The following is a 13,405-nucleotide window of genomic DNA, read 5'->3' as shown; positions in this document are numbered from 1 at the left end:
TTTTTTTGGTAGACAAGGCGTCGCCTCATTTAACCGCGCCGGTTCTAATCGATCTGTGTCCGGAATTCGTTGCCGCTTGGCCTCTTTCGTCAGCGGTATATGCTTGTACTTATATTTGTACATCTGTGTTAGGACAGTTTGAGTGATGATCTGTCATCAATCCAGTAAAGTCAGCTTTATCTGGGGCCGGGTGCGCGCTTTAAAAATGACTCTGGGCCTTTGCGCCACGCTACGCTACATCGTAACGCGCCACCGCGACATGCGGTAATGATTGTAGCAGTTACCAGTGCCGCGGCTGACGATTCCGTTGCTGCTTGCGCAACGGGACGTAAGTCATGAACACTGACTAGAGATACGCAAACGGACGTACGCAGCTGACGTGAGGTGTAAATGAATAGTTAGAGGTATGCACCAAACGCGATTTCCGTGTGCGCTTTGTTCAGTCGACGACTTCGCTCAGCGACGCCCAGATGAAACAGCAGATAGGCATTCATTTGAAGTTAAAAAGAAAAGAACAACGAAAACGACAGGAAGTTCTGACAGCGGGATTCCGCCATGTTTAAGAGTGTTGGTCAAAAAGGAACACCTTATCGTCAAACTCGCTACCGGACTAATAGCTAGCTAAATGGATTTCTTTCTCTTTTTCAGCTATATACCTAGTCAAAGTCATTACAGAAGGCCTGTTTTTTTTTGGAGACAACCAAAATTTGTATCTGCATTTCCACGCCACGCCTCAAGACCCGTAGTCTGGTCAAGATAGTAGAACAATTTCGCAATTGAGTAGCTACAAATAACAGTATAACGCGTTACTGTCTGTAACGCTAGAAGAGTTTTGAACCTCATGGTCAAACTGTTAATACCTATTGGAGTACGTATTATTAAACTGAGAGCCTCACCGATAGAATAAATTATCGACTCATTAGTTTGTGAGGATCATAAAGTAAACATCATGTATATAACTATATTTAAAGTGCGCTCTCGTATCCCATGTCATTTACCTGTTACCTTTACCGGATAGGTGGCCAAGGAAAACCAACAAGGACGCGATTGTAGAACAGCAAAAATTTATATGAGTCTTATTGTGTCTCGGCGCTTGTTTCGTCAGCGAATTTGGTATCTCAAAAAATATATTCGATAGCAATCACATTGCCCCATGCGTGATCGACCCAATCTTACTGCGTTTGCCCGAACGTTTGCATTCACATACTGTTGCATCTAACTCTGGTCGCCAACATTTCTATTACAGAGACATTACATTTGTACGAAACTACTGCCTCCTTCCCCGCACAGAAACAAATTTCACGCCCACTATTACCTTCGAATACAGCTGTTGACAATACTTCTTTCCTGCACCTTACTTCGTCAACTTGTCTATTCTAAGCAGAAGACGAAAGTCTACGTCGAAACCGGCAAAAATCTGCAATGTAGAAAAGACTCGCGCTACGGAGTGAAAACCTGTGGATTTTCAATGGATTTTAGCCAACCAATAAAAAACATTTCCCTAAAATACTTCCCTGCCAAATCGGGCTGGTTAAACTGAAAATTCTCAGGGGCAGCCGCTGACAATTGACTGGATCCACTATCTTCGGTGGTGGTCTTCGGTGACGTTCATGAGAGGTTGAGTTATAACGAGGGGGTGTAACAGACAAAAGTCAAGCGTCCCTTGAAGCTCGGCTTGTGCGACACCATAAGCTGATACAGTCGGTGAAGTGTCTTATGAAAATTAATCTTCAATATCTGCCTACTCTACAAGCAAGTTGTAACATGGCCACTTTAGCTTCACAAACGAATGACGTGACTAACCAACATAGCCACGAATAGGCTTCATTGAAACCTAACGTGACGCATGTGCTTTCCTTACGCATGGACGAATTTGAAAAAATTGAACCTGGATTAACATTGACAACAACGAAGTGTTAAGATAAGTTTCTATGTCGTACTTTTTAGTTAACAGTAGGTAACGCTTCTTACATTTCTTCTTCGGTGTTCATTTTTATGCTAGACACTTTGTCTCACTTGGCCTTATCTTCCCGCGTCTTCAACTATACCCTGAATGAGTGATTTTGCCACAGCCGATTAGCTCTGATAAACGTCCGTATCTGCATTTAGATTCAGACCCACTCTCCCGTTAAGACTCACGGTGAAACATGTAATCCCTGTTAAATCCACGATTATTACCGACAGGCATGTTCATTTTAAACAACAACGATCAAAATAGTACTCGATTTTCAATTCATCGTTATTTCAATGCAGATACACGCGCGACCGTCTGCGATTGTTTGTATGCGCATCTACATTCGAGCCGGTCTGGTACCAGACGAGTTTTTTTTCTTTACAACCGTAGCATTAGTACAATAGCACGGAAAGGCCTGTTATCAAACAGCTATGAGCTATAGGTATGGTCGGACTTTTAGCGTATAGTTCCCCCCTTACAATATAATGCATTCCTTCGTCTGATTTATCTGGAGCGCGCGATTTAACACCTTTGTGCCGTTGTGCGAATGAATTGGATGGATTGTAGGGCGTAAAAATTCTATAGCGCAACCGTGACGTTATAGAACTATTGTTCTTACGTCAACTCATAAAAACGTGGTCTGACCAAACGCGGCGACAACGATATCGAAAGTACGTATGGTAGGGATAGATTAGAGAGATGAGCGGTACCGCTCAATAAAGTAGCAGGATCACGATATAAGAACAATATCTGTTCTTTGGAAAAAGAGAGACTTCATATAGGGTAGAATCATTATATAGATAGAAATCCAGTTACTAGAGCGAAATGATCGGGTTTTGTGGGCTGCAGTGTTCACTGCCAGATCGCTGGAGCGTGGTAGCACTGATTGACATGTGGTTTATTTTTACTGAATAAAAAATCATTGGTAAAAACTGTCTGGTAACAAACATAATTTCATATCGACTGCGTATATGTTAACGGGCGACGCCGAAGGGCGGTACGTTTTGATCGCCGTCAATCATGGGGCGAGCGCCCTTGCCGCAGATGCGCCTGGCATCACAGTAATCCGCAGTGTCTAGGTTTCCAGATGTCTAATATGGGCCAACAAGTTCGTTTCGAAGGAAACTTTTTGCAAAATAAGTTAGAAACAAAGACATATATTTCTTCCGTTGAACAGATAAGCTCGTACCGAAGCCTTGTTTGCCGCTTAGAAATTGCTTTTGATTTGTTAAATCGATTATACAAGCTTTATTTAAATGTCGGATGCGTTTTCAGGGTATAATTTTGCTGTATATCTCGCCAACTGGTCTGAAGCTCATTCCTGTTCGGTCGGCCATATCCAGTCTTAAAATAACGTAACAAAGAGACTCATATTGGTACGGTTATGTTCAATCGATTGACATTTGTTGCTTAGCCAACCCTGCGTGTCTCGACACGCTTCAGGTAGTAGTTTCGTTTATTCGAGCTGCGGTAATAACTAGATCCGTGAACGGCCGGAATCCATTATCCAAGGAAAGGCGTGCATTTATTTATGCCGACACGCAGGCACGAGCGCCCAAAGCGAGTTAAGCAAATGGTTTTTCGGTTATTTTACACGACATATATGTACACCCTTCGTAAGCCCTATCCAGTAGAAAGTTCTGTAGGAAACGCAGAATTCTAATGTCATATTTACTATATAGAAGGTATTTATTTTGTAATTTTGAGCTTTAGTAAAATGTAGACTTTTATGGGTATATATTCCTCGTCTGTGGGATAGATACCCGTAGGGCGAAAATGTCTTTTGCAATATGCGAATTTAGTGACAGTAAGATAGGGTCCCCGCGAACGTGGTCGCCTGCTAAACTTAGAACCACGTAAGGATGCCTAGGTCTGGATCCGGCCTTGGATACACAGTCTGTTTTCTGCTGGAAGAGATTAGCAACCAGCTGAGACGACGTTTAATAAAGCCAGTACTACAGTGAAATGTAATTTCTTCCATAGAATTGATTGCGGTTCAGGAGCCATCCCGAAGGAACTCAAATAAACAAACGAAATAGACTAGTAGTCTAAAAGAAAGTAGTGAATGTCGCAGAAGATGCGCGATTGATTTTCTTGCGTATCTATAATCTTTTTACAGTCATTGAGATTAATCTAATTAGGAAAAGGAGGAGGCAAAGAGGGAACATTTAGGGCAATCCATGGACAGCTATAACTCATTGACTACGAACGCGGAAGTCCAATTGAGCTCTTATTTATTATTTTTGGCTTAGTTAGAGGCCTTCAAAGCCGACGCCTACCAGTGACACCATTACTAACGATCGACATATGCCCCTTTGATTACTAGGGTTAACCGCGCATTGGCTTCGTAGGCTACCAGTCGGTACGAGGCTAACCTAAACCCACGGGCTACGAACCGGCTGGCTTATACTAACATGTCTCCCTTTAAACTAATTACATCACGCTGATAGCGTTGCTATGAGATGTTTGTCGGATTCATCAGCTTATGGATGCACGTAACACTTTCCCGAATCAAAATATGTCTTGTTTTATATGGGCGCTATGTTTTTTCTCGGTAGCCCCAATCTGTGGAAGTCTATCAAAAACAAAAAGCAATTTCAGTTCGCGGAGAATTACGGAGTTATCCCTCTCCGACCATCACTACACATTGACAATATTGGCATTTATAAAAGCTTCAAGATGGTAAAATAACACGGGTAGACGAGAATAGGGTACAGCGACACAAGGGAAAACATGAGCAAATATAGAACGATGTTATGCGTCCTTAAAATAGAACACGATAAGTGCACGATGCAGCGCCATCTACAGCATGATACGAAACAAGACATATACAATACCAGCATTTAAAGCCTTGACAAACAGGCATTCGCCGTGGCCTTTTTAAGAAGCACGGAGTTATATCATCCGAGATGTGACATTGCTGGTTAGCGTTTCAATAGAACACAGGGCCGGCAAAGTAAACATTTGACGAAGGATGGCATACGCCATTTTTGTGAAGACCTAAAGACTATGCACGATTTCAAACTGACGATTTCTGACTGATTCGCACCGTACGAAACAAGCGAAACAGCTGAGGACAATTTCATGCTTCGCCGAAGCCAGTGGAAACAAAAGTACCGCGAAGGGAGCTCATAAGTGATCGATAATCACTTCGATACTTATTAGCTTTTTTCAACGAAGGAGAGATTCTCGTAGTTCTGGACATATTACATGGCAATGGGCTTAATCTAGCCCATTGCATATGTACATATTAATGGCACCCTGTGCTTACATTCTCTGAGAATAGACTGATACCTAAGTCTTAATAGGGAAATTGATCTCAATCATTTACTTTCTACACGGCAATTTTGCCTCTCCGATATGACCGATTCTTGTCGCGTTTGGATAGCTGACATTTTTTATTGTATCACAGTAGAAAAATTAGCGTAACAAAGCCCTAGCGAGGGAAATATTGATCTTGAAGCTAGATATATATGAAATCAATGTATTTTTTGTAATGCTATTAATTGATACTAAAGTGCAGAAAGAAACGATTTTTATTAGGATCTCATATATGCAGATACACTCAGGGTTTAATCGTGTTTAGCTATTTTACTAAAAACGATGCTGTTACGCTTTCCTAATGAGAAGTTTAATGGAAGACAAATGGAAGCAAATAAACAGTATTATACGGGCTCGACGTAAATATCTCTACTGCCTGTTCCAGATACTCTCATACGTAGTAATCTACATAGGTTTCCTCTATAGCGCTTATGCGATCTACACAAAGATATGCAACTTTTAGAATTAAACCTCTTTGCTAGGAACATTGTGGATGCAAGCTCTATAAAGAAAAATCATTAGCCAGGTCAGAGTGTTCAGAGTCTCCTTGTCAGCGCCAGATCCTATGCGCAGCTCAATGCGAGTAAACCTTGGCCAGAGCTCCCAATACGATTTCTTTAAACAGAACCATTCATTTTTTTCCTTCATTTTTGGACCGTAATTACGGGCCCGCAACAGGCCGTCATACGTACACCTAAATAAATGCACGAAAGCTGAATGTGTTTTCTCTTTGACATATTCATAACGTGTGATCAGGCGCGTCCTCCTTTCTGAGTTATTGTAATGGAAGGCTCACATATACAGTGCATTCTGACCGATAACATAACGATTTCTATTGGCGTTAGTGCTGCTGTTGTGGCCGCCGTTTCCTAGAACGAATCGTCGCACGGAATCTATATGTGATGGATTACGGTTTGAACTGACAGGCCGAGAGCGGTGTCGCTTAATAGCTCGTTTGTTACTTAACACTTGCTTAAGGCACTTCCTCTTGCCGCCGCTGTTAGCTGAAGCTGAGCGAAGATTGTTCGAACAACTCGAGTCTAAAAAAGCGCGAAAGCGTCAAAGTGGAATTGTCCGCTGCCGTTGCCGGGATTCATCGACAACGCAACCCGTGGAGGCTATGGCCACTCGCATGCTAGGTCCAACGACCGACCACCCGCCTGGGCCTACACAGCCCGATCTATGCCACCGCAAGAAACACGTGTACGTGGGGGCAAGCCAGAATTACCTCTCTGTTCAGCAGTGAGAGGAACAGACAGCGACTGTATATGCTGAGAGGGTGGATGCACGTAATATTTCATCGTAACGGCTGAATGACTGGCAAGTAACATACATGCGTGCTTTTCGCCACAATTAATGGCTGAATAGCGACTAGGTAGTACCATTGTGACTAATCAAACTTTGTTCATGCTCTTCCATCACTCCTGCGAACTCTGTAGAAAAGAGTGACTTGCTGGCCCCACGTACGATTTCATCCGTCACGGTGGACGGATAACTAAAGCGGTGGCAGCGCAGAGAATAAAACTATGGAACGATAAACGATATCAGCGCAACAAATTTATGGCTTTCTGACACGAAAATAGGTTTATGGCAGGGTATCGACATGCCATCATAGCTGACAGTACAGAAAATGCTGGTAATGTTAGTGCCACTTACGGTGATCTTATTGTACAGTGATGGTTTGCGTCTTCATGCTAATTGTTCATGGCCTGAGTGCAAAGAAGGCATTATTTTATAAACATCGGGTGTAGGACGATAACTGAAGGGATCAGCTACGTGACAAATGGGTTCACTCCGCATCCTTTGCATGTTTTAGATTAGGCGTGATGAAAATGGGGTTTGTCGATTTTTTATTTGTGCCATTGCAATTGGCAGAGTTGAATATTACTTTTGAATTTGAGGTACTGATTTCAACTTATGGTAGGAGTCCGTGTACACTGATATTTTGTACATGAACAAAAAGAATTATCGACAACCTTTGATATAATCCAGTTTTGTCAAATCAATGCGTTCGCGACAATAGATCAGATAAATGAAAGCACCAGTTGCTCGCCACCAGACCTCTTATATCTTATCTATTATCTTCTTCTTTGTCATGTTCTTCGTAAATTTCAGATACTCGCGATGCTCCGTTACCTTTGTTACGGTCCACAACCGTCAAGCAGAGAACAGGCAGTATCGATCGGGAGTTCTCCTTAACTTTGTCGTGAAAGCAGCACCTACCCACTCAGTTTTCAACACAGGCCTACAGCACAGAGCCGATCCTTATTGCTATCATCATCATCATCAACAACAACAGCAGCAGCAGCAGCAACGGTTCTCCCTTCTCTCGCCAACGGCCTCTGCGTCCTCGCTGAGTTAAAGCCGCAATGAAGACGTTTGGCCTGCGGCTCAACAATCTGCCATTGCTCATTGAGCTATTACTTCTATTGCAGATAGCGGCGAACCAGTTTTTTACGGTAGAAGCTCGCATCACGAGTCCTTGCTTTGGGTCTGATTGCCACTCCGTCGCTCGGTTGGTTCAGTTTCACTCGATATCAGTTGTGAGCGGACCGTGCGACGTGGACAATGGGGGCTGTGAACAACACTGCCGGTCTGAGAACGGTACAGCCGAATGCTATTGTGACACCGGATTTCGTCTAGGTTTCAACGGCAAGGATTGTCTCGATATTAATGAGTGTCAACTTCTCAGTCCGCCGCCCTGCGATCACCGTTGTATCAATCTACCAGGCTCATATCGCTGCGTCTGCAACGACTCATTCACCCTATCACCTTACGATCTCCGAACGTGTCTTTCATCCGAGTCCACTGCCAAGACTTCAACAAACGACTCATCATCGTCACCGTCGTTGCCGACTTCATCGTCCCAATTTGACACTTCATTTCTAAGAAACACCAAATACACTTCGTATTACTGCCGGATCAATAATGGAGGATGCGCTCACCATTGCTTGCCAGACAATAATTCGCAGACAAACTTTGTCAAATGCTCGTGCCGAAAAGGGTACCGATTAGCGAAGGACGGTAAGGAGTGCAAGGACGTCAACGAATGCTCTCGCAACAATGGTGGCTGTGAACAGATCTGTAAGAATGAGCCAGGTGGATATCGTTGTGCGTGCTACCGAGGTCATGAGCTACACCAGGACAATCGAAGGTGCGTGCTTATGCAGAGCACAAATCTGCGTCGAATGGAAGTAGACGCATCTGCGGCACGTTCAAACCGAACGCATTTTGTAGCGCTATCGCGATTTTTGAGGCAGTGTCCATTCAACAAATATGGACGCAACTGTGAGCACAAATGTCATTGTCACCCCCAGCATGGAAAGTGTCACCAGCGTACGGGGCATTGCAAATGTAAGGCTGGCTTCCACGGGCGGCACTGCCACCACCGATGCGAAGTCGGATTTTTTGGGCCCAACTGTAAACATCAATGTAACTGTGGGCCAAACTCGGAGGGCTGCCATAAGAGCACAGGTAGGTGCTATTGCAAGAAAGGCTATAGTGGGTCGGACTGCTCGATCTCGGGGTGTCCTGATGGCTATTTTGGACCGGACTGTCTGAGTTCTTGTCGCTGTATGAACGTTGCCCGATGCCACAACGTCACCGGGGAATGCCAATGCGGTCCCGGTTTTCGGGGTCAGTTTTGCGAGGCTTCGTGTCCCGAAGGCTATTATGGGCATGATTGCAGACGGCGATGCAGCGGCTGTGAGGTGTGCCATCCCGAGACGGGCGTGTGCTTATCTCATTTCCGATTTAATTGTCGTGGAGATGCTTGTCGATCGTCGTTGCAGACGTGTGATTGTGAGCATGGCTCTTGTAGTATGGGACGCTGTATCTGTAAACCTGGCTGGCAGGGCTGGAGGTGTGATGAAAAATGTCCCGAAGGCAAGTACGGTCAAAATTGCCGCCACACCTGTCGCTGTACGAAGGGCAGATGTCATCCTGCAGACGGTCGTTGTATCTGCCCACCGGGGTATACTGGCGCGCGTTGTGAACAGCCCTGCTCAAAGGGATTCTTTGGACATCGGTGCGAACACAAATGCAACTGCAGTCGAAATAGTGAGTATTGATCTAAACTAGCTCGAACGAATTAGCCTGATCACTGCAGTAAATAGATTTGGTTACCAACAGATTTACTAGGCCGTTTACAGCATAAATGGGTTGCACTATAAAGATACATCATTTTTTTTATAGGCCAACTATATATTATCTAAAGCATCGTGTGCTGTTTTGTTATCTTATAGGCGCGTGCGATCATGTCAGCGGAAGATGTCAGTGTCCAACTGGCTTCGAGGGCTCTCGTTGTGATACCCCTTGCCGCAATGGTTATTATGGGCCTAACTGCAACTTTCGATGCGGCTGCATGAATGATGCTCCATGTGATGCATTTACAGGTGGCTGTAGATGTTTAGCAGGTTTTACCGGGCCACGGTGCGAGAATCAATGCCCACCCCTAACTGCTGGTCCGTATTGCGGATTGCTATGTCAATGCAAAAATGCCGGTACATGCGACCCAGTAACAGGGTATTGCGAATGCCCCGCTGGTTTTCAAGGCAAATATTGTGAACGAGCCTGTGAGGATGGATTTTTTGGTGCATCGTGTGGATTCAAATGCAGCTGCCCGAAGTGCGATCCCGTCCACGGGGACTGTCTCGTGACAGGGAGCGGATATGAGTTGTGAACGAAAAGAACGGAGCCCTCAGCATTACTTCAGAAAAAAAGTTTCTCATTAGAGTTCCTCAGCTGTGACAGCCCCCCTTAACAGCCTATTGAGCTTTGCTTGTTGAAAACAGTGCCGCTGGTTTTTTCGAAAAAGCTATGCTAACCTAGCTTTTAGCAAGTACGACGCTAGCAAAAGCGGGACGAAACGAGAGTCAGTTGAGTCGTCTTGTTTATGTTGTATCAATATTTGATCCCATATCTTAGCGCAGTCTCATATCGTTACATCTACGCTTATATGGATGAGCAGATCAAAGTGGGCAGATTGCACGAACGATACGTTTCCCTTTTCAGTGCTCGATAATCAAAATCTTCACGAGGATCCCAACAAAGCGACAACCAACAAAACAATACATTCGCGTATATCGTAGGCGAAAACGGGCAATAGAAAAAAACAAGTGAAGCAGGACTTTTCACAGTTTGCATTGTCAGTACCAACCTTAGCCGCCCCGAAATCGTCTTTTTGCACAGAACAGTTTAATGATGATGCCCATAGTGCCAATTACTTCACCTGTGATCTCCCTGACCAGGACAAAGGACGACTCCCGGTCCGGACTATTTATTGTTTCCCTTGGCCAGGTCAACCAAAACAAGCGTACACAAGCCTGGCTAGAAAAATACAATAACGTACAGCATATGTAAACTCTATGCAGAGGCGTGCCGTATACGATGAAAGATCCAGTCAGGAATCAAGAGGGAATAAACGGACGAGTAAATGGGACTGAAAGACATATGTGTGGAGATAAATGGAGAAACAGCAAGCTACTATTGTACTAGTTTGGGAACCTGTTGATATCCACAGAATGTGACGTGTCACGTAACTGTCAAGTCAGAGCGTGGATTTCGTTGGCAGGTATCGACGACAGACGATTCTTCGTAATGACAATGATAAATCTAAAGTTTGACTAATCAAACGATAAATCATGCTAACGAACAATCCGTGGCGTTTACCTCTCTACGATAATATACATTTTGTCATAATTTATATATAAACAGAGGTATAAACCTATACAATAGGCTAAAGAAGAACAACGACGTTCGTATTTAATGTGCGCACCAACACAACCTAATAATGTGTAATAGTTGTGTACTCCTTAAATGGTCAGTATATTAATATACTTTTTACATGTGTAACAAAAAATCAGTAAGTTTACTGATACTTCTATTTGCTATGGCCATTTATGAATCATATATGCAACGACTATCTGTTGTAGTTTTACGTAAGTTAACGGATACGGCGGCGGAGTTTGTTCCCTGCCGCTTTGTATTCCTGTGATGGCACAACAGTGACATGTTTAATGACTAAACCTACGGACACGTGGTTCGTGTCCGTAGGTTTAGTCAATTCGAAACGACTAGTTGGTTTCGCAGTAAGAGGCAATCGTCTGAAGCCATGCTTAACTAGGACGGTACCGAACGTAACACTCGAAACATTGCATAGCTATACGTAATACGTGAAAAATTTCCTACAACTACGACATTTGTGCATAGCTTCAAAATATTAGTATTATTTAGTAGTAATAGAGGCGATACAGCTGGCCTAAGCGGATCTACACACCGGTCCATGAAAGCTCCGTATTCGTGTCCAAACCGCTTTGAAAAGGATGTTGTCTTCAGGGACCTTTTTCCATCCAGGGCTAACCACCTAAAGGTCTCGTCGAAATAACCTTCTTTACGGAAGGTGACGGCACGAATTTCTGTGCGCGTATCCTGTTTCCGACGTTTTTCTTTCTAAAACGTATTTGGAAATTTACTAGAAACATTGTATTATTTTCTGTCTCCCGTTACCACCCCGCCACCACATTGCGCTGCCAAAATTAACGAGTATATATACGTATATATATACACATATATGTATATATATATATATATATATATATATATATATATATCTATTATTGCGCTTGATCGCGGATGGAACAGTACTAATTTGGAATATAGTTGATAAGTAAATATTATAAATAAAGATTATTTTCCGTAGCAAATGAGAACTATGAACGGTGAAGGTTCAGAAGCTCTCGCTGATTTTTACAAATCAGACATGTTAGCATAGCATATATATATATAGGTAGGCGTATACACACACGTATACATATACATATATATATATATAAACGATACAAATATACAGACACACGTAGATCCGGAGATCCGTAAACAACTCATGAATGTCCTTCTAGTAGACGTAATACTGCTATAAAATATTTTTCGTGGCACGAATGAGTTGATAGCGATGACGAGCGTAACGGATGCATTCATCAAATTGATCAGCGGCCATTTATGGAGGTTCTTCATCAAGCTTACTCCTTTCCAACCTGTATCGGATATGCACAGCATTGTGACTTCTCGTGAGTGCGTTAATCTGAAGGCGTCATTTATTGCCGACGAAGCTCGAGTTTTTAGAGACTGCATTCTACACTTGAACCCTCAATAGCCCCTCGCACCCCCTCCTGTTTACATTGTAAATAGTTTGTGTATAAAAAGAGAGAACGATTAGATGCAATTACTATGCCCCATGTTAATGATGAATATTATTATTATTAATTATGGAATGATCTATCTTATTTCAAAAGGAAGAAAGGGATAAGGAAGGCATACCTTAGACGCGAACGTTTTTTCAAACCTGTCTGATAGAAATTAACACAAAAATATCTAGGAATGCAAGCGAGCTAGGAAAACAAAAAAAGGAAAGCTTAAAGGAAATCTGCAACGTTACAAACGAAATTTTGTTGACGAGGGTTGGATGCCCTGATAGAAATCGAGCCTGGGTTGATCGTTTACGAAATCGATAAGAACCGATGCTAATACAAAGATTGTATGTTGTCATCTATATGTAATTGTTTAATAAAAGTCACAGCTAAAACGGCTGACGCTTTTTTGCTCATCATATAACGTTAGACATTCATATGTTGACATTTTTAACGCCATTATTTTTCAAGTCGGCATTTTTATGCAAAAAAAATATTCGGTGTTTTATCTTGTACGTGCATTCTCTTCAAAACTTTTTTTGTTATGGTTATTATTGTATATTTATATAATATTATTGTATTTATAATTAGCGACAAGGCTGGTGTGAATCGATCAGAGGCTAACCAATAACATGAAGGTCAGATATTCGGTACGATTTGCCTTTCAGCAACGCTGAACGCTTTCACGAATGGTCAGAAAACATCTATCTGATAGAAGCACGCCCGCATCGGGGCGCGACGTCGGTGGCATGCTCTACTGACGCGGTCATTTCCTTCTGTGCGGGATTCGTCAATTAAGACACAGGTTTTTGTTACTAAATTGTAAACATGAAACATGAAATAACGGAGTAATCGAGCAGTACTCAATCGCCGATAGAACGTTCGTTGAGTTCGCTTTCGTTACATAGAGACTGTCCAATAAACTATATCACCTTACGGAAGA

General features: G+C 42.9%; 1 protein-coding gene across 4 annotated transcripts in view; it reads left to right on the top strand.

The window, feature by feature from the left end:
* Positions 1–13,405, top strand: part of LOC111244999 (uncharacterized) — a 35,475-nt gene extending 22,070 nt beyond the window's left edge. For 3 of the 4 annotated variants that reach the window (XM_022792674.2, XM_086981346.1, XM_086981345.1), the window contains exons 2-3: positions 7,391–9,334; positions 9,520–13,405. In XM_022792674.2, the coding sequence (XP_022648409.1) occupies positions 7,645–9,334; positions 9,520–9,956 (2,127 nt within the window). In that variant the 5' untranslated portion in view covers positions 7,391–7,644 and the 3' untranslated portion in view covers positions 9,957–13,405. The remainder of the gene's footprint in view (positions 1–7,390; positions 9,335–9,519) is intronic. The other variant, XR_015322122.1, reaches the window with a different exon arrangement.

This window comes from Varroa destructor, unplaced genomic scaffold (assembly GCF_002443255.2).
Source record: "Varroa destructor unplaced genomic scaffold, Vdes_3.0 BEIS01000002.1, whole genome shotgun sequence".
Classification (NCBI taxonomy): domain Eukaryota; kingdom Metazoa; phylum Arthropoda; class Arachnida; order Mesostigmata; family Varroidae; genus Varroa; species Varroa destructor.
This window is presented reverse-complemented; position numbering and strand designations above follow the sequence as displayed.